We start from the raw sequence: 23,027 nt of genomic DNA, 5'->3' as shown, positions 1-23,027 counted from the left end.
AGAAGGATATTGTGCTTGGTAAAGTAGCAGGTCAGTGAAAAAGAGGAAGACTCTCAATGAGATGAGTTAACACATTGGCTGCAAGGATGGGCTCAGGCATAGCATGTGGGGATGGCACAGGACCAGGCAGTGTTTCATTCTGTTGTGCACAGGGTCATTAAGTTAGAGTGAACACAATGGCACCTAACAACAACAACTGCAACAATACTATTTAAAGGAGTTCCGGTGTGCAGTTGTTACGCACTGGGCTGGTAACCAAAACGTTGGTGGTTGGAACCCACCCAGGGTCTCCAGGGGAGAAAAGACATGGTGATCTGCTCCTGTACAGATTTGTTCTTATTAGCTGTCAGTCATGTCAGTTCTGCACAATCTTATAGACAACAGAACGAAACATGGCCCGATTCTGCACCACACGTCACATTCATCACTTTGAGCCCATTATTGCAGCCACTATGTCAATTCATCTTGTTGAGGGCCTTTCTCTTTTTCACTGACCCTTTACTTTACCAAGCATGATGTCCTTCTCCAGGGACTGATCCCCTCTGATAACATGTCCAAAGGACATAAGATAAAGTCTCACCATTCTTGCTTCTAAGGAGCATGCTGGCTGTAATTCTTCCAAGACTGATTTTCTTGTTCTTATGGCAATCCATATTCTTCACTAACACCATAATTCAAATGCATTACAGCCTGTTGTTGTTGTTGTTATGTGCCGTCGAGTCGGCCCCGACTCATAGCGACCCCTCCTTGGGTTTCCAAGGCAGTATCACTACGGAAGTAGGATTGCCCAACCTTCCTTCCGAGGAGTGGCTGGTGGGTTTGAACCGTCAGCCTTCTGGTTAGCAGGCAAGTGACTTAGCCACTATGCTACCAGAGCTCCTACCTAGGAAACCTTATGAAGCTGTTCGACTTGATCCTATAGAGTTGCTATGAGTCTGAATCAACTTGACAGAACACCACAACACTGATACTATTTAATTTCTATCAAATAGTTCAGTTTAACTAAAAAACAGGCAGAAATGAACCAGTCTGTCAAAATCTTGAGTTACCTGGAGGCTAATTAAAATACATTTTAGCTATCCAATTTCATGTATTCCTAAACCTGAGCAGTTTTCATTTTTAATGCACAAATACAATGTCCTTTCCATTTTCATTTTATATGATAGAATATGAAGCTTTAGTTTATCAATTACGAAACAGAAAAAATCTTGTTCCAAAAGGGCTGCATCAAAGAAACTGGTCAAGTAGTCTGGGTTTCAGGAAACAATTGGCTGATAGCTAAATGGAAACGGACACAGAAATAAATGTAATGTGGTAGGTTTCCCTCCCCTTACAACTTGGATAGATTTTGGAGTATCTAATATCTATCTTTTATTTCATAATTCTGCTTTTACTTGGAATTTTTCCTAAATAAGTTAGAGTCTAGGTTTATGAAATAATTTGCTCCATTTTATTATCGGACTAAATGATAGTAATTGCTTATTCACCACATTTTCTGGCTACTTGTCTACAATTGGTATAAGTATACATTTTCTGAATACTTGTACTCAACATGTTATAACTCAACTAGTAAACAGTATACATGAACTGATGAATCTTGTACCTAAGGATCCAATATCAAACCATTAGTTAGTAAACTAAAACCAGTGTCCATCTAGTGGGTAGGACAGAACATTCTACCATGCATAAGGATTTAAAAACCCATAGAGATGCCCCATGACCTTTCAAGGCAAAACGAAAAAATGGTTTAATAATTTGTGAATGCATATGCATTACAAATATTCATGCTAGATTCAAATACCCGTTCTTAGATCGGAGGCACGTGAATTATGGTTAATTCAATTTACTTTAGATTCTACTGGGAAAGACTCTGTGACAGTGTTTAAAAGAATAAGAAGCATTTTGGGGAAGACAAGAAGCCTGAGCTGATTCAAATCTCACTAGTGCCAACGTCAGGAACTGCAAGAAAGGAGCAGCAAACTGGTGCAAATTCACTAAGCAAGTATTAGGATGATTTAGAAAAGTGAAGTTCATTTATTTTTTATTTAAAATTTAATGAATTTAATTAAACTGATAAAAATGAAAATTATTACTTTGTGAAGAATCAAATGTTGTGTTCAAAAAGTGGAGAACATTGATAAAAGTTTTCAGAACGCTCTAGAGAAAGGCACAGTGATTAAGCACTCGGCTACTAAGCAAAAAGTCGGCAGTTTGAACTTACCAGCCACTCTGCAAGAGAAAGATGTGACAGTCTGTTTCCCTCAAGATTTATAGCCTTGGAAACCCTATGAGGCAATTCTATTCCATCCTAAAAAGGGCTGCTATGAGTAGGAAGAAACTCTACAGCAATGGATTTTGGAAGAGGAAAGAAATTCTGACAAAGAAAATAGTAAGGACAAGATAACAAGAAGGAAGTTTAGAGGTTTAAGAAGTTTAGAGATTTAAAGAGGGCTGTGCCATGACAGTCCCTGGGATGTGCAAATGGTTTCCCCTCTTGACTGCCAACTGAAAGAAATTAGAGCCTATCCAGAGATGCCTCAGAAATAGGCCTATTTCCTATACTAAAGAGGACACTGTTAATCCATGTTATGATATGGCAAAAAGATATAAGCAAAATAACATATTGTATCAAATATTTGTGAGGAACAAGGCTCTGAGTTACTGTGTATTTGTTATCTTGCAATGTTTTTGTCAAACTGACAAATACAATGAAGCTGGCTGGATGGTCCTACTTTCATTAGACAAAATGGGAAAAAAAAAGAATGAGCTCAGGCCTTCAGAATCCCAGTTCAAGCTTCACATAAAGGACATTAAAGTTGCTATTTGTGCCTGGAAGAAAGCCTTGTTTCTTATAATAGTACTGATATCAAACCCAGAGTCTTATCCTAAGGATGGGTAAATCATTATGCCAATTGGATTCCAATCTCTAAAAGTGTCTGAAGTTCAAGTGAGGGCATTGATTAGGACGACAGTGTAAACATTATTGCAAAGTTACTATTGTCGATATTCTTTTTATTTTGAAATTAATTTATTTCATTAAGATAATCTAATATCCCTGGTATTGAAAAATAAATAAATAAAGGTCCTCTAAGTAGCTACATTTCCAATAGGAAAAAGAAAAAATTGGGACACGACATTAGGATTAAGCCAGAGAAATTGAGCTTCTAAATTCTTCTAAATCGCCCTTGGCAGTAGATCCAGCCCTTAGGAGTCCTAGCCTGAGGTATTGCATGGGGAAGCCAATGAATGAGCTATTACCTGAGGCAGATGCCTTGTAAGACGTTGATGAATGCCCCAGGACCCACCCCCACCACCTAGTTTTGTTTCTAGGCCTGACCCTTGAGGAGGTATGGTATATTCCAAAAGAACTGCTCGATTTTTTGATATATACATACAGAAATCTAGGTAATACGTGTGGGATAATGGTTCAAGATGGATCAGTCTGAGTTAATTGATGTGGTCCCACTAAACAGAGATTCTTCATTCAGTGTGTCAGCTTGAGGGGTTAGAAAGGCTGTAATATTTTATTTGAAAGGTTGACTGAGATGTAGAGTAAAAGGTGGCCTACACTAAACGAAGTTGAAATACCAGAACTACCTTGGTATACTATTAAAGAAAGTATCCAAAGGCTTAAAGGAATTGAAATGTTAGAGTGCATTTATCATGTTGAGACCCACTGACCCACCCAGGAAGTGTCCAGAGGACACACCTTTCACCACAACTGTAAGGATAAATTTGTGAATGGTGCCTGCAAAAAGAGCATGGGATTGGCATCTTCTGACTTCCTCCAACCTCGCAAGGGGGAAATAAAATCACCATCAACAGCCCAAAGCTTATTCCTCTGAGGCCAGAGACGCTGCCACCCTCCAGCCTTTTTACCAATTCTGATACCAACTGTCCCTCCCATGGCACTTACTACTTCTCTGCTGGGTTCGGTAATTCACTGCAATGGTCACACAGAACTCACAGACTCACGATTATGGGGTTTCTTAGGGAAGTAACAGATTACGATGCAGGTTTAAGAACACTCTCAGGATACAATTCTCCCCTCTGCTATGTCCTAGGCATACCTCTCTGGCCCTTAGTCTCTTGGGCTGGCCTTTGCCCTGCTCGGGCAAGTGTTACCAAGCTCTTTTAGCTCTGCCGATAGGGACACCTAGATGCACCCTACTCATGACTCTTGGTCCACTGCTGCCGGCTCTCTGCTGGGTCTCTCCTCTGGGCATCTCTGCCAGGAAGGTCCAATGGAAGGATCTAAGGTCCAAGGATCCACTCTGCTTTCCTCTACTCCACCTCTGGCTATTCTCTCTTGATAGCAGTGAGATCCTCCCGTTCTATCTCTCAAAAAACTCACTGCTGTGGAGTCGATTGCAACTCAGAGTGACCCCTCTTGGGTTTCAGAGGCATTACACCACCAGAGCTCCCTTTCTAGGAAGGCTCATTTTAAGCCTGGCAAATTGACAAAAGTAACCAATATGAACATTAGAGTTCCACACACATTATTTGCATGGTCCCACCCAGTAATCTGGTGGAAGTAACAAAGACTATGGCTAGAAAAGCCATACCAAGCAATTCACTGCACCACAGCACTCCAGCTTCCTTGAAGACTGCTGTGATTGCTCTTCTATGTGGGTCAGATTTTGCAGTGTGAACTGCTTTCACTGAATTGGGGAACCTGACTGTAATGAGGTGGTTGCATCCTGGAGTGTCAGGTCTAAGTGGCAGCACTTAATTGCCAAAGACAAGGTGGATGCAGTCCATTGAAAACCCTATGGAACACACATGGGATCACCATGAGTTGAAATCAACTCAATGGCAACCAGTGTCAGTGACGCTGGAGAGAATAAGACTAGTGTGAGAAGAGCTGATTAGACTATTATAACCAACTAAATTGGTCAAATAGAAAATACAAGTGACACTCAGTAATCAGTGATGTCTCCAATGGTTGAGATTGGAAAGGTCTGTGGTCTTTCTAGCAATGATGAAATCACTGAGAAAGTATAAAATCATAAAGGAAGTAAATTAAGGAAACTGCTTTTGCTAGATATAAATTTAATTGACAGTAAACTAATTCTTTAATAAGAATTTAAGAATTTCACATGAAGCTCATTTTTAAACCTTAATATATTTTAACCTTGGGCTGCTTTCTGGCTTCTTACATTTTAAATTATAATATTTAAAAAATGGAAAAAAAACTTGCTATGCCATATGTGGTGTAGTGCCTAAGGCATTTTGACTGCTAACCAGAAGGCTAGCAGTTCAACCCCCCCAGCCACTCCTAGGAAGGAAAATTGGGCAATCTACCTCTGTAGTGATACTGCCTCAGAAACCCAAGAAGGGGCCCCTATGGGTTGGATCTGACTCGACGGCAGTGAGTTTGGTTTGTTTTTTGTTATGGGAATATTTGGGAAAAAAAAAAAAAAAAAAGTTGGAAGGCACTCTGGAGTGGCCTTAAGTCAGTTAGCTTGGCCTTCTGTGAATGATCAAGGAAGCACAACCAGGCAGAATAGATGAGGACTCATCTTAACAATTTCTATAGAAAATGATACATATTCTGGAGTTTTATCATTTAGTTATTAGTAGGAACTAGACAGAGAATTATATTGTCTGCCCAAGGCATTAATGGAAGCTGACTCTGGAATCTGTCTCTGAGTTTTTCATGGTAAAATATGTTCTAACACATATGAAGTTGTCCTGACATTTTAATATAAAACAGCCAATATGCATTACTGGCTTTAATGTAATTAGGTGAAACCTACTCTAATTACTGTATTTAAGCTTTATAGTTTTCGCAATATACTATACAACCAAACTGCCTGGAATTTCAAGGCCATTATATACATTCAATTAACATTGAAATTTAGCCTGCCAGGATTTGCTATAAAGAGAATTCCAGTTTTGACCATTGCAATGTGTGAACAGCTACCACAGATGATAGGGCATGGAGGTTAAAAACAAGCAATAAGAACAGGGACAACTTTTCCCTAGCTGTTTTCATTTCCCTAAAGAGATAGTGCATCAAACTTCAGAATATAAATGACAGTTGAGAATTTATAAATTAATTTTTAAATTATTCTGTAGTTGTTTTTTAATTTCTGAGATGTAAAAATTATTACAAGTTTACTGTTGAAGATATTTATTTTTAAATGAATAATTTATTTCATCAAGATAATCTAATATTCCTCATATTTAAATAAATAATAAAGGGTCCTCTAATTCGCTATATTTTCCAACAGGAACAAGAAAAAGAACAACTTTTCTGGAGGTTTTATAGAAAATTTTATGTTAAAGTTATTCAAAGTATGTCACTATAAAAAATAGTTTATCGGTAGTTTGGTAGCGCAATATGCATAGCTTCACACATTTTATTATCTTCTGCAAAATAATGTTCTTTGATAGATTTTGGCAAAGAAAACAGTATGAAAGTTCCTGAAGATTCTATAGATACCATAAGACATTATCAGAGTTCCAAGAAACACTTTGAAGAGAAAAAAAGCAGATCATCATCTTTCATCTCCTCCATTGATGATGAACAGAAGCCACTCTTCTCAGGAATAGTAGATTCTCCTCTGGGAACAGGGAAAGTAACTGGCCTCAATTTTGAAGAAACAGTGCCCACCTCAGGAAGAATCCACACAGATAAAAGAAGTCACTCTTGCAAAGGTAACACGGTCTCTTATGAATCGCTTTGTCTCTCCCTCAGTGCTAATCGTAAAAATGTGACTTTTTAACAAATTGAGAATTGTACTAATACATGGCAGTCTAATCTTTTGCAATTTCATATAATATTTTCAGAGTCCAGCCTTCAGATCATCTACAAAATGTTTATGTGATTCTGGAACGAGCAGTTATTTCCAATCAGTGATAGCCTAAGAGGTTTTTGTGGCCATCCAGATTTAATGTAGTGCCCCCCACCCCCCAAAAAAAAGAATGTGGCAAAGTCTTTTGTAGTGATTTCAATGAGGGATGGGATCAATGAGTATTTCAAGAGAGTTAACCAGTGAATTCTTCTATGTGTATTCTATACTCATTTCTCACCAGAGCTCTGTAGTTTTAAAGCATGAAAGGCCAGGGCAGTAACACCACAGTAATTACCAAGAAGAATTTCCATGTACTAAGAATTATGAGAAAGAGGAGAGAAATAATGTAAGGTCCAACTCATTTGAACATAATTTGTTTAACATCCCGAACAAAAGAAATACCCAAATGTATACGTTTTGTTGTAGACGATATTCAAAAGATGACTGATAATGCTTGATTAATGTATGCAGATTTGATACTAAAGATGGAAATTCAGGAAAACTTGAATTACTACATGGAAAAACAGTTAACACAACATAATAGGAACTAGATCAACGACGTAGCTAGAGTTGCTAATGAGTGTTCCCAAGAATAGCTTGGGTCTGACTGCTTGTGTTCCAACCCCAAGCTTGTCACACTTGCTTCCCTTATGACTTTGTATACATTAGCCACTAAGACTCAGTTTGCACATCTTTAAAACAGGAATAATAGTATTATCTAATTAGTCATTTGTCATAATTAAGATAACAGGTGTGAATTAATTTTTCTGAAATAAATTCCCTAACTGTTTAGTATTTTCTCGTGTGTGTGTGTGTGTGTTTTCTCACAACTTTTTAGTTTTTTAATATATCCCAGGATATATAAAAATCTTGAGATTAAAAAGGCATAGAAAAATATGAAAAGAATAGAAGAAAAATGAAATATAAAGGGGATGTTCTTAACTTGGCAGGAAAGCATGTATGTCAGAGTGAGTAAATATTATCTATAATCTTCACCATCATTTGAAAGGGCCAAATCTGACAATAAAGGCTTTCTTAAATCTAGGCTTTTATGTTTTTACAGAGTTACTTTTGCTATCATATCAAATGATCCCATGTTGAAGTAAGCTAAGAATATATGAAAATGTTCTCTGGACAATGTAAAATCTTGATGAAGTGAATGAAAATAGTACCTCATTTATCACAATGCAAGAATGGAATATTAGATGTGATTTCCCAATGTCCCATTTTAGTTATTTATTAAAATGGATGTCTGGAAAGTACTAAGAATAGAAACAGGTTGTATCTGGAAGTCAGGAGTTCTGAAGAGCTTGCTGACATCTTTGCTGTCTCCAAAGTCAGCATAATAATAAAGTGCTTTTATTGCATTTTCTTCTTGACTTTTACATTCTCAAGTGACAAGTCATGAAAGATACATGTCTGGAATTTTATTCTACTTTGTACTGACTTTGACTGACAGTAAATTCCCATGGTTTTCATCTTATATTTTTCTTTGATGCTTCTTCCAATTATTTTTAATTAGCCATTCAACATGCACAACCCCAAAAATAATAGTAGCATTCTAACAAATAAATTTATTATCTACACATTTTTAGTTTTCAAAAATTTATAATGCAGTCTCTATTGAAATAATTAACTTGAAAATGCATACCTAAGTCCTCCTGTCAACTGAATAAAAATAATTGATGTCATACAGCTTTAATTGGCGTGACACACAATTAACCTAGTTAATTGCCATGATTAACCAATAGAGAATTTTAGAACTTCATTAACTGCCAATTTTATCCCCTGATGATTTTTAAGGTGAAGTACTATGGAATGCTCAAAGTGCAGTCAGGTGTAGTTGTAACTACTGCAATGTGAACTACTAAATCCCTACAAAATGTAGTTTCATCATCAATAGGAAAGGAGTTCTGATGGCACAGTGGTAAAAGTACACAGCTGCTAACCAAAAGGCCAGTGGTTCAAACCCACCAGCAGCTCCACAGGAGAAAGATAAGGCCCTCTGCTGCTGTAAAGATTTACAGTCTTGGAAACCCTACAAAGCAGTTCTACTTTGTCCTGTAGGGTTGCTGTAAGTCAGAATAGACTCAATGGCGGTGGGTTTACTTTTAGTTTATCAGCAGGAAATTTTGCTTATTCAACAGAAAAGTTAAATGGACTCTGATCCTACTTAGATTGAGGTCAAAAGTTGACTCTAGGAAAATTGTGTACACAGAGCAAGGTGAAAGTTTACTTTCTTCTCTTCCATTTCCAGAAATGTGTCTTGCAACTATAGCAACGTTTTCCAAGGCAACCAATACAGATTCTTTCTGAGCTATATTTAGAAAGTGTGTACAAGGATGTTCATTTTGATTAAGACCACTAAACAGAATTTCCCCTTTGAACTCCTAATTTTCAAATTGCTGGTAAAACAAGTCAATCACACTTCAGCTTTTAAAAAGAATGAATTATAATTAAGGAAGCCTCTATCTAGCAGCTTACACTTAATGCATTTCTCCTAAGAGAGCATAATCAATTTTTTTTTCTTGAACACTGAAGAAAAAATATAATCTTCTATAATTTATCATATATGATTCACATAGTCATTTAAAAAACAATTTTTTATGTATAGTTAGGGAGATGAGAGAATAGTTAAGCACAGGTAGAAATTCTCTAAGCTTTCTTGGCATGAAATATTTTTTTAGCATTATCTTTAACTTCAATCCTAGCAGTTCCTATTGTTTTCCCTAAAGCTTCTCTCATTAACTGACTAGCATAAGGCTAGATGGGGTAAGCATCAGTCTCACCCAAGCATTCACAGGTGTGTTCTAAATGTTTCTTTGGCACTCCTGCTCCCAAATTGAAAACCAAGTTTACTAACAGATTGAAAGATGTATTGTTCTTAAATAGGTCCACATGTTTCCAAATAACAAATCATACTTGCCAGTGAAAATCTGCTGATTCACTACTTAAAACTCCAGCAGTATCATTTTTCTTCCTTTTCCGCATTCATTTTCATTCTGTCATGTTTGGTAAAATATCAAAAGAAACAAAATATTGTCACTTTAAAAAACAAAACACTCAGTTCCTATAGGATAAGGAAGCTTTAATCATAAAGGACATTTCTAGAATTCATGGCAAACTCTCCTAGGTCCTTTAGCCCTTGCAACAGAAGAAGGAACCCTGACCTTATGTTTTTCTAATGCTGTCCCTGCATATGCTAATTTCTTTGTTACAGTCTCTCCCTACTGAGGCAGAAATTCTAGGCACCACATTAGAGAAAGTCCTGTGTTTTCAATGATAAAAGGATAGTGAGAAATAAAACAAGAGAAGAACATACAGAAATTTTCTTTGCTACTTGGAGAAATGGAATGCTTTCGAGCTACCTCTCTGTACTTTTGGAGAAACAAGAAATGGAAGAGACTTCAAGAAGTCCTATCATCCGCTTCTCTGTTTCTAGAATCGTATCTAATCCTCCCCATACCGGTTACTTTCTACTCAATTTTTTTAAAACAGGCAGAGATTGTTTAAAACAGGCAAAGTTCCATTGCTTTACACATTTACTTTTTTCAATGTTTAATCATAGCTACTTGTCAAAAAGGAAGAAAAAAAAATCCATCTAACCAAAATCTCTGTAATTCGTCTATTCTGGTGGCGTAGTGCCTAAGGCATTTAACTGCTAACCATAAGGCTGGCTGTTCAAACCCACCAGCCACTCCTTGGAAAAGGGTTGGGCAATCTACTTCCATACTGATCTGCCTCAGAAACCCAAGGAGGGGTCGCTATGAGTCGGATCTAGGATCCAACTCGACGGGAGTGAGTTTTTTCCTTATGAAAATGAGGACGCGCTTTAGATAGTCCTTCCCTCACCAGCACTCTTAGTGAAGAAAAGATGTTTCTTTGTCTTCTTATCCCTGAAATAAACTCCCAACTCCATTAGTAGTTTTTTCCAAGAGTTTTATTTTCCAATCCTTTAATTATTCTTAAACTCTTCTCTGGATAAAATGTTGACATTAAGAAAGAATAGAAAAGCTTTGAAACTCTATGACAAAAATGAAGGAACAAATAGGATGTTGCATTTGCCTGCCAATATTGATAACTTGACAATATAGTATATCAGAGAAACAGAAAATTTAAACAAGTTCATAAAATGCACCTCTGTATGAAAAATAATCAAAACTTAGCTAGATGGAATTCTTCACGGGCCTGTGTCTTCATCGTTAGCTCCCCCACATTCAGCAGAGTGTCTGGTGTATAACAGACACTCAGAACATTTGAGAAGTGGACTTGAACAGATGACCGATGGATAGCAATATAAAAATATAAAATAAATTTAAAGCTTAGTAACATAAAGATGGTCCAAGCAGAAGAACCATAGGAAAAAATATTAGAAAGTGATAATGAATATATTAATGGACAGTAGCTATAGTCTAATTTTGTTGACCAAAGGGAATCTCCCGAAAGACAGCACTTTTCTGATAGCTTTCTTTTGGGGCCCAATCTGAATCATGAAATATGCAAATTTTTCTTGGAGAGAGAGCCCTAAAATCTTAAACCCTACATGAAGTGCAAACAAAATGATTTTGCACTTTTATATTTTATATATTGCAAAATCATTGCTCTCTAATCAGAGTTTTGGGTTTGACATCCCTATCTCCTCTTAGCACAAACAGAAAGAAAACAAAATTGTAGTCAAGAGTCATAACCTGCCATATTTTATTCATATGGAAATGGCCATGGGAGAGAAGGCAGGCAGGTTGGAGTGGGACTCTGCTACCAAGTAGTTATGACCCCTGAACCTGCCCTTGAATCCCTCTTGTTGTCAGTCTCTCAGGTTGTACTCCCTTCTAGCTTGTCTTGTGGATACCTATGTGTTACTGATACCAGGGGGCACCCAAAGAAGTTGATGTCAGTCTTGCTATTTTCCACAGATATCAATGACACACGAAGCTGGGAACGAGAAAATACCCGCACTCAGCCAGATGAGTCTAGTCCCTCAGCACTGCAGCAAGCCGCCTGGGGGATATCCGAAACCGAAAGTGACCTTACATATGGGGAAGTAGAGCAAAGACTAGATTTGCTTCAAGAACAACTTAACAGGTATAAGCAGGAGCAGGGCAAAGGAGAATATATCACAGCCTATAGATGGGTCTAAGCGTCTGTTATTGTTGTTTGTTGCTGTAAAGTGAGCTCCAATTCATGGCACCCCCATATACAATACAATAGAACGAAATATTGCCCAGTGTGTGTGTGTGTATGTGTGTATGTATAATTTTTTTTTTTTTTGGTAAAAATATACATATCAAAACATACACAGTTTAACAATTTTTACATGTACAATTCAGTGATAGTAAGCATATTCTTCCAAGTTGTAAAACTGTTCTCACTATCCTCTTCCAAATTATCCCACCACCATTCACATAAAGTCACTCCCCTTAAACTTCTCATCTAAAGGTTAAAAGAGCACAATGCTGACGACAGGCATTCTTTACTAATGAAGCTTAACATTTGGTTTACAAATGACTTCAGGGGATAGTTTTAGTTTAAAGTGTAAAGGTATCTCAGGGCAATAGTTTAAAGGGTGTTATCTAGGCTCATTGGCTCCAGAAAGTTAGCATTCCATAAGAACTTGAAATTCTGTTCTACATATATTATCTTTTTGATCAAGATTCTTCTGTAGAGTCTTTGATCAAAATGTTCAGTAATGGTAGCCGGGCATCATCCAGTTCTGAGGTATCATGCCAAAGGAGGCAGTTGTTCATGGAGGCAATTAAACACTCTCCGGTGCCTATGCTAATTCCTCACTCTTCTTCTGGAGAATAGAGACCAATTGCTGCACCTTGGATTGCTGCTGGCAAGTCAGACCCCAAGCAGTACACAATGAACTGGAAGACATAACAGGTACACTAAAACAATATTAGGCCAACTGACTGGGTTATCCCATGAAACCATGACCCTAAACTTTCAAACTGAAAAAAAAAGAAAAGAAAAAAATCCCATGAAATATTCGGTAGCAGTACATGAGCTGCCTCAGCAGCTGCTCTTTTTGTTGTAAAAATATACAGTGAAAACTGAGAGCTGGAACTTGATAGGGAAGCCCTGTTTTTCCAGGCCTCACACATTTTCTGCCATTGACAAGATTCAGTCTTCCCACTTTTCTGTCACTCATTTTGGTGGAAAATATTGGAGTTTCTTCTTCTGACAGGATTCTACCTTACACAGAATTCAGTTTTCACCAATTTTACTGTATATAACACAGTTGCCAATTCACTGTTTTTTCAGATGTACAGCTTATTGGTATCAATTACTTTAATGATGTTGTACAATCATTACCCTTAGTCAGTGCCACATTTCTTATCACCATAAACAGAAACTCACTGCTTCCCAAGAGATGGCTTCCCTTTTCCCTCCTCCCCCTGGCCACTGTATATTTTAAGTGCCTTCCAACACATTCTGTTTTGATTTGTAAGATTTTCACTCACTAATATTTGAAAGTAGATCACCAGGCCTTTCTTTCTAGTTTGTCTTAGTCTGGAAGCTTCGCTGAAGCTCGTCTTTCATGGGTGACTCTGCGATATTCGAAATACCAGTGGCATCATTTCTAGTATTATAGTAACATGCAAGCCACCACAGTACAACAAACTGACAGGCAGTTGGTAGAGTCAAGCATTAAACCAAAAAACCAAACTCACTGCCGTCAAGTCGGATCCGACTCATAGTGACCCCTCCTTGGGTTTCCGAGGCAGTATCACTATGGAAGTAGATTTCCCAACCTTCCTTCCTTCCGAGGAGTTAACTGGTTAACAGTCAAATGCCTTAGGCACCATACCACCAGAGCTTCCAAGTCAAGCATTACTCCCTATAAATAGCAAATAACTCCTGTCATAATCCCAAATGTTTTCTATACATGTGCTTATTTAAAATAAGACTAGAAATTGACTATTAGAATCATTTATCTGTGTAACAAAGAGCATTTACTTAGAACATTTCATACTTCTGGCAGCATAAATCCTATTTTTCCCATACTTGCCATAAAATTAGTACATCATTAACATCTGCAAATTATGAAATTCTTTTTTTTCCTCAGAATAAAGTGTATTTAACTTGTTGTCTAACACTCTTCCCTTCTAATTCTCCTCATATACCTTTTGGTAGTTTCTGGTAACTTAATGACATGCTTTGGCATTTTTAAGGCACTTTGGTTGTGCAATGGTTAAGGCATGCGGCTGCTACTCACAAGATGCACTGTTTGAACCTATCAGCTGCTCCAAAGGAGAAAGATGGGGCAGTCTGTACCCTATGGGGCAGTTCTACTGTGTTCTGTAGGGTCACTGAGTCAGAATCTGCTCACTGGCAGTGGCATTGGGTATAGGATTTTAAAAATATCAACAAAATGATTTAAACATTAAATTATTCAGTCAACTTGTGCAAAAAAAAATGTGATTGATATGAAAATCCCACAAAGTTGAAGCCTGTATCCTTTGTTTGTATTCTCCATTTTCTCTTCATCTTTATCGGAGGCTCTTTAAAAATATGAATAAATATAAAATTTAAAATTTTATATGAGGGAGTCTGGAACCCCTTAAGTCTGCATCAATTCTTTAAGATTAAGCTGATCAAAAAATTTAGAAAAATATATGAATGAGTATGATATTGTAGCATTAGCTATATGTCATGTGGGAGTTTACTTTGGCCCAACAGTAGTCCCCAAGTATACAAAACAAGGTATCCTAGTGGTCACAGACAAAGGGCTGCACAGACTAAATGAAAATTTTCAAATCATAGGATTTGCCAAATCAATTTTAAACACACAACTGGACATGAGGAACAAAATGGAGTACTTAAAACACTTAAAGTAAGTGCAAGTATGGTAGAAGGACCAGACTACCTACATCCTGGTTTATGTAATGTTCAAATATCTAATATCAGCCTTCTCTAGCAATGGTGTGGGAACAAGGGCCAAAGTTGAAGATTGCACAAAGGGGTTCACAGACAAAACAATGCTCTGTGCCAATGGCACACTGTTGCTCTATCACAGAGTTGTGTTGGCCACGTAACCTGACTACAGCTGTAGCTCACCAGTTAGCCTGATAAACAGCCAAACATTGCTTCTCATGGGTAGAATACATGTAGAGCCAGAAGGAGACTGTAAAGTTGTTGCAAATACATGGCCAAATTTGGAGGTGAAACTTGTCTCCTTTCATCAATCTTTGATTTATCCTGGTAGCAATGATTGCTACCCATGACAAGGCAACAAATGAACCCTAAAATCTCTATTTTAAACCTAAAGGAAGATCCAAATCAGAACATATGTATAAAATCAAAGAATACACTCAGATGAACGTCAGTAATAGAAATGAAATTCATTGTTAATCCTAAGGCTAAAAGTATAAACTTGTAAGGGCACATATACACATATATCTAGGACACATTTTGTTTGTTGTTGTTGTTATGGGCCATGGAGTCAGACCCGACTCATGGTGACCCCTCCTTGGGCTTCCGAAGCAGTATCACTGCAGAAGTAGATTGCCCAACCTTCCTTCCGAGGAGTGACTGGTGGATTTGAACTGCCAGCTTTCTAGTTAGCAGTCAAGTGCCTTGGGCTCTATGCTACCAGAGCTCCTCATTTTGTTTAGTTACTCATTAGTAATAATGTTATTATTGTTAGTTTATTAGACTAGTATATTAACAGTAGTAGTAATATATGAAACTTTTCCACAGTCAACATACAATTAAATATCTTTTGACATGTTCCCAGCAAATTTGTGTATTATTTCAATTGCTACCACCAATACTTTACTGCGATTAATTTTTTTCTGTTTGTCTCTGATACTTTCACATACATTTTATTGTCTAATTTAGTTTAACTGGTTTTGGGTTTAAAATCTTAAATATTACATTTTTCCCACACTACGCCTCCAATAATGCTTTCATCTTTTTACCCTCAAAAAAACCAGAAACCAAACTCACTGCCATTGAGTACATTCTGACTCACAGTGACCCCCATTGGGTTTCCAAGGCTGTAAATCTTGACAGCAGTAGATTGCCCCATCTTCCTTCCACAGAGTGGCTGGTGGGTTTGAACCACCAGCCTTCTCCTTAGCAGTCAAATGCCTTAGGCACTGCACCACCAGAGCTAAAAGGCAAAAATGTGGAAAACAACTTGTAGAGGGCAGCACAATTCAGACCCCTACTTTCCAAGGTGGGAATCCTGAAGCACTTTCTAGAAGTAGGTCTACCCTGTTCAGCTTCAGAATTGTTAAAATGTAGAACTATGAATTTCTACAACACTGGTCTCATCCAACTACACACATTAAGCACACAATGCAATAAAAACAAATACAAATGGTCTATTTTGAATCAGCTTTGCTGGTGTATTCTTTTCTCCTTTAATGGCCATTTAAATTATATATAGGGCTAAAGATATATTTATATATTATACCTACATTTATGTGTGTGTGTGTGTATATATATATATATATATATATGTTAGGTGAATCATTAACTTGATCCAAAAGCAGTGCATCTCCAACCTTAATGGGCATACAAATCACCTGGAGATCTTATTCAAATGCAGATGCTAAGTCAGTAGATCTAAAGTTGGCAAACATTCCACATTTCTAACATGCTCCCAGTGATGCCAGATGCTGCTGGCCTGAGGACCACCACACTTTGAGTAGGGAAGCCCCAGAGAACATAAAAGCTTTTAGTAATGACTCGTGCCCTAGCAGAACACCCAGAGCAATTTATCTGTATGCCTCTAGGACAGCACGAAGCCCTTGCTTCACCTTGTGTTAGTTATTTATGTGCTTCCTTCATTTTTCCATCCTAGGCATTCAACTCCTATCAGCTGCCTAAAGATCAGATGCTGTATTAATCCATCTTCATGTTCTCCCCCTCACCTACCTACACTGTGGGTCTTTGAATGATTGAATGAAAATACTTATTTTACACAGCTTTATACCTATGCTGACCTCTCCCAGCCCCTCAAGAAAGAAAGAAAGAAATGTGTTATTTTTGCACTGGGGTATTCCCTTCTGCTACAAGACCTAATGGGATTTTTTTTTTTTTTTTTTTAAATCTCTGTAATTCCTCCTGAGTACAGCTCTTCCCTCAAGAGCTCAAGAAAAGCATCATTCTACTTAACCACATAGACTGTAGTCAGAAAACATGAAAACACAACCTCCTTGCTAAAGTTCCCCTTTGTTGAACTACCTAACATATCACCAGCTTACTAATAAAACAACACTAAGTTTATTCAGAATCGCTGCCAGAAGGGAGAATGCCATCTTGACAGAATCTAAACCACAGCTCAGTCTGGGAAGTCTGAAGAAGGATATTTATTGGGCTCTGGGTTCTGAACCTTCAAAGAGGGATTAGGATTGAGCAGTTTGTGACATAGTAGTTCAGGATTGATGGACACAAGGAGGTGAAGATCTTGAAGCAGGTCTTGATTAATCAGGTTATTTGATTAAGCAAGTTTGTTCAGATGAGCAGACTGTTGTCTCTGATGAATTAATCTTCAGGAATTTCCTGATGCAAACAGTGAATTAAGTTATTGCTTTATTTTTCCCATGCAAAACTATTCTGGAATAAACAAATAAATCATGTGGAAAGAGGTGGTCTACACTTTAAACTGTGTTGAGGGATATGGTCTCAGTTCTCACCTCACATTAGGTTCTTCACCTACCATATGACGTTAGTGTGTTTGTGCACCCAACATAAGGCAACATGTTGTAACTACTGGCCATACAAATGCTAAGGCCTCATCTTCCAATAGGTATTTCCCTTATAAACACTGTTCAAATAGACTGAAACCATGATATAGAGATTGTTCTCAGAGACCACTACTGACTGTTGAACAAAGATTTTATAAAACTCAAAGAAGTTGAATGTTTGACTGTTGGATTCTGAATCCTACCTGTTGATAAAGTTTTTATTCTATCTCTCACCACCAAATTATTTTATATTCAACATAAGAACAGTGTGTAAGATACTCACCTGTTAATGATACCAGAATAAATATATACAGAAATATTTATAATGACTTCTGAATGTAAAATTTTCTTTGGGGACTCAGAAGAGAGACTGATTCTGAATGGGTCCAATAATGGAAAGGAACAGCCCTTTGGGTAAGAAATGGATAAATAAATCAATTGATAACTCAGTTTTTCCCTTTTCAGATCAGACTGGTATCTTGTAAGCCAAATGGGTCATAGATGTAAGTGAACTTTTAGGTTTGGTCTGTTGCTTAAATACTAAAGGCCCTAAACTGTAAATGGCAAGGGAATTTTGCATTTAGCAGTATTTAAAAAGAGTACATTAAAGTGCACATAACAACAACAACAACAACAACATTAAAGTGCAACTACTGGTCTCTTCCCATCTATAGCAAAGAAGAGTGAAGAAAATCAAGGACCTAAAGAAACAATTAGTCTAGAAGACTAATGGAGAATGCTAATCCATGACCATGAGACCATAAGAACTAGATGGTTCCCAGCTACAACTGCTGACCTCTCTGAAAGGAATTGCAATAGGAGATCTTAGATAGAGTGGGAGAAATATGTAGAATGATACCCAAAATAATAATAATAAAAAAAAAGACCAGACTCACTGGTTTGACAGAGACTGATGGAACCCTTGAGACTATGGCCATTAGATACCTTTCAGGCCTGGAACTGACCTCACCATGACTAAACTTTCAGCCAGACAATAGATAAATCTATAAGGTGAAAAATAACACCAGAGACTTATACCTCTTAGAAAAATCAATCTTACAGAATCAAAAGGGCAGCATTTGCCCAGGGATAAATCTCAGAAAGCAAGAAGGGATAGGACCTTGCGGACACTGTAATCATTGTCACAAGACATAATGTGTATGAATTGGTGAATGGAAAACCAATTTGCTTTGTAAACTTCCACCCAAATCACAACCAAACGTTAATAAATAATAAATAGAATACAGTGAACAACATGTAATACTTGAGAATCAAGGTAAAATTTTAAATATGTAAATTATCCTGAATGCTATGACTCTGAAAGAACTGTGCTATATAAACTTGTTTTTTAAAGAACAAACAAAATTTTCACAAAAGGCTGAGCAAAGCCTCATAAAAAAGGATACATAATTTGTGATTGAAATAGTTTCTCAGTGTGTTTTAGATGTTGATATCAATAAAGGTTATTAAAATTTAGTCCATTCTTTCACTTTTTTTCCTTTCCTGTTAACATTTTATTAAATGAGCAGGAAGCAATGGTCTTTATCAGAATCATTAGTGAGACCTAGAAAGTAAGCATCACCCTGGAAGAAGTCTTGCTCCCTCTCCTGTCCTTCTTGTTTAAAGCAGGGCCATAATTCTGTGTGTACAAAAGTATTGAAATTTTCTCAAATGCTTTTACAATCCTGGGCAATTTGAGGTCTTTTTCAATTTCTATGTGTCTTACAGACTTGAATCCCAAATGACTACTGACATCCAGACCATCTTACAGCTGCTGCAGAAACAAACCACTGTGGTCCCGCCAGCCTACAACATGGTGACTGCAGGAGCCGAGAATCAGAGACCCGTCATCCGCCTGATGAGAGCCAGTCATCCCGGAGCATCCATTAAAACTGATAGAAGTTTCAGTCCTTCATCGAAAGTGAGTATAGATTTTGTCCTAACAGTCCAACCAAGAGTGTATCTCAGAGTGTGGTCCAAGGACCACCTGAATCAGAATCACCTATGGACTTGTGGAAAAAAGGATTCTCATCTATCTCCCTCTCTGTCTACTCAATTTGAACCTTTGGGGATGGGCCCTGTAATCTTCATTTTAAATAAGCTCATCACTGATTGTTATCCTCATTTAAAGCTTGAAAACAAAGGACCTAGGCAAATGATTTAAAACACTAGTAATTTTTTTCTTTTTAAGAAAAATCTCTTTTCAAGAATCCACCTATTTAAGTTTAAGTACAATAGAGTTTAGAAAGCTAGGGAATTGTCCTGAGTCCAGAAATGCTTCAGAGAAAAATCTCTAATTTGTTATAATGACAAAAGACTGGCTAGGGTCTCAGGAATTAAACCAAACCAAACCCATTGCTACTGAGTCGATTCTGACTCATAGTGAACCTATAGGACAAAGTAGAACTGCCCCAAGGGTTTCCTAGACTGTACATCTTTACTGAAGCTGACTGCCTCATCTTTCTCCCATGGAGTGGCTGGAGGATTCAAACCACCGACCTTTTTGTTAGCAGCCCAATGCTTTCCACCATAGCATCACCAGAACTCCTCTCAGGAACCTAGGGGAAGAGAAATAGCAGTTGTCTAGAAAAGACCTGAGGTTCAAGTGCAATCAAACTAGTAATTGCCTCTCTGTCCTGCCCATCACCAGGATTCTCCAATCTCGTTTCATCTGGATAATGGAAATGGTAAGAGGAGGAATGTACAGAGTCCTTTGCCATGTCTCTGAAGCCCTTTTAAGGGTCTTATTGAATTATATTAATATGTCTAAATCCTTTGGAATTCTATCTTAGGAAGTAGTCTTAGCTCCTTAAACATTATAGTAAAATTGGACCTAAGAACAGAAATTTATAGAATGATCTTGTAAACTTGTTTTTAGATTGTGAGAAATTTAGTTCAAATGGTCTAGAAATTAAACTACATTACTTACAGGAATTAACATGCCAGAGGGCAGATAATGCAATCTTTCTAAAATACAAGAGTAGAAAGTAATTTGCTTCTAATTAATTTTATGGCTGTAACGTATGCAAAACCATGCAGTGCATTCTGTATTTTCAGTGAATTTAGATAATTTATTTGGGTTGGGTAATTTTATTTCCTTTCTTTTTTCTTTTCTCCTCTGATCTCCCCAATCACCAAGTAGGAGTTCCTGGGTGGTGCAAACAGTTAACACTGGGATGCTAACTAAAAGGCTGGTGTTTTGAGTCTAACCAGAGGTGCCTTAGAAGAGCGATGGCAATCTACTTCCTAAAAATCAGTTGTTGAAAATACTAGGGAGCGCAATTCATTTAGCAATATCTAAATTGATAGCCTACCTCCAATTTCTTGACTCATTTTTTGGGAGGTGCCACTCCTGAAATATAGATCAATGGTGAAAGAAAGCTCATTTAGACTTCATGAGAGTAATTGTAGATGACTGCCAAAGTGAATCATAAATATGTGTTTTCTTTTCTTTCTATCAGTGTCCTGAATTTCTAGACCTTGAAAAATCTAAACTTAAATCCAAAGAATCCCTCTCAAGTGGGGTACATCTGAACACAGCTTCGGAAGACAACTTGACTTCACTTTTAAAACAAGACAGTGATGTCTCTTTAGAGCTTCACCCGAGGCAAAGAAAAACTTATCTTCATCCCATTAGGCATCCATCTTTGCCTGAATCATCCCTCAGCACTGTAGGAATCTTGGGTCTTCATAGGCATGTTTCTGATCCTGGTCTTCCAGGGAAGTAATCATTTTGTACTATTTACTCCACATACAATGTAAGTGCTTTTAATGGCTGTTTTCTTTTTTGTATTTAAATCCTCTCTACTTGACTCAGGGGCTCACAAGTTACCATTATATGCAAAAGTACTGTATATTTTCCTAAAATGAAGCTTGTAAGGTAAAATTGAGCAGTTAGGATGTAAATATACATAAGAACTTTTTGTCCCAAATGTTAAAACTGCCAGCATCTCAAGGCACCTTATTTTTTACCTTTATTTTTTAAACCATTTGCATGTTAGGAAACTCCAATTTCTCTTGCAAGGAGACTCCTATTTACTGCTTTTACTAAACCAGTACTTTTTGTTATGAAAATGCCTTCCAAGCAAATAAGAAACTAAGGGATAAAACTGTTCATGGATACAATTCAGATGATCCTCAACTAATGCAAGCTCAAAAGGACTCTTAAAGTCACTTTTGAGAATGGATACCCTTCTCCATCAAGACGTTTATATTATTTACATTAATTCTGCCACACAGAAAAAAAAAAAAAAGCAAGGTTTGAATTATAACTCTCTGACAGCATAGGAAGCCATCCCCAAATGCATGAACATAGGCCAGCATTAATGAGGACAAAAGAAAGGCCTTTCTGTTTAAAATTCTGCACTAACTGCATTCATAAACAACCTAAAATATTTTCCACTGGCATATTTCTTTCAATGCTTAGAAACAAGTATTTCTAATTTTGCTTTTTTTGTGGGGAGGGGAAGAGAAAGACAAACTCCTCTTAAGAGCTGCTAAAATGTAGCCGACACATACTTATGTCCACAGTATTCTTCAGATTCATATTTTAGGGCAATACTGAATTTGATCTAAAGAATGGAAGCACTTTTTTTTTTTTTCCTAAAGAATGTGCAATTTTAGTGGAATTGAACAGGAAAACTAGCTTCCATGACGTGTATGTTGTTCTCTGGCTTTCTTTCTAATCCCAGCTACAGACAAAAAATGTGTAGTTAGCTGCCTAGGAAGGAAATGCAGTCATCAGCAGAAAAATTTCAGGGTGTTCTGGGGTTATTCAAACACTTGCTAATCAATAATTGAGTCAAAATCTATTATATATGGGATGGACTAAATATATATTGACCCCAGAATATCATAACCTACGGTGGAATATATTTTAATATGTATCATTAACTATTAGAGTTTGGCATATGCCTTCTCTCATAAAAGCAGGATATAGGAAAAAGTGTAAGTTAAAGATTCTGAGTAGTAGAATTTGTTATGCAATTTTGTTTGTCAACTTAAGTACAAATTTTAAATTATTACAGCCTGATCCATTATATTCTTTCCTACTAGAACAAAAATTTTAAAATTGGTTCAAAGTTTTTTAGTCTTTACTAATTCTTCAATTCACATATACTTTTAAAGAAACATTATATCTGTGTAGATAATTAAGCGGATTCATTTCTATACCTCCCACAGAGAAATTCCATCTTACTGACTTACCTTTGACATTATTAGTTAGCTTTAAGTACATGCAATTTATTTTAATCCACAAAACTGTTGCACTATTTAAATATGATTAATTGACCTTAAATTGCTCCCTATATTTTTAAATAGTCATATACATTGATAATCTGTGTGGGAGGCAAGCTGTAGGTATGAGCATGTTCTTCTCCCTGTTTAATGTTTGAAAAACTAAAGCATAAGTGATAAAGTACATACAACAAAATGACTAATCAATTGAATAAAAGGATAAATAATAAATAGCCAGCTACATAAGCTGTTTGGTGTTACACAGACTTAGAGATTGCTTTCACTTCCTCAT

The 23,027-nt window shown here is 37.0% G+C and overlaps 1 protein-coding gene across 1 annotated transcript in view; it reads left to right on the top strand.

Annotated features, from left to right (window-relative positions):
• KCNH7 (potassium voltage-gated channel subfamily H member 7) overlaps positions 1-21,228 on the top strand; it is a 250,790-nt gene extending 229,562 nt beyond the window's left edge. Inside the window, exons 13-16 of the mRNA XM_042781076.1 lie at positions 6,400-6,663; positions 11,714-11,882; positions 19,229-19,421; positions 20,962-21,228. Coding sequence (XP_042637010.1) covers positions 6,400-6,663; positions 11,714-11,882; positions 19,229-19,421; positions 20,962-21,228 — 893 coding nt within the window. The remainder of the gene's footprint in view (positions 1-6,399; positions 6,664-11,713; positions 11,883-19,228; positions 19,422-20,961) is intronic.
• Positions 21,229-23,027: the final 1,799 nt, after the last annotated feature.

The sequence above is a fragment of the Orycteropus afer genome, unplaced genomic scaffold, assembly GCF_000298275.1.
Source record: "Orycteropus afer afer isolate SDZICR_OR568_19922 unplaced genomic scaffold, OryAfe1.0 scaffold00084, whole genome shotgun sequence".
NCBI classification, from domain to species: domain Eukaryota; kingdom Metazoa; phylum Chordata; class Mammalia; order Tubulidentata; family Orycteropodidae; genus Orycteropus; species Orycteropus afer.
This window is presented reverse-complemented; position numbering and strand designations above follow the sequence as displayed.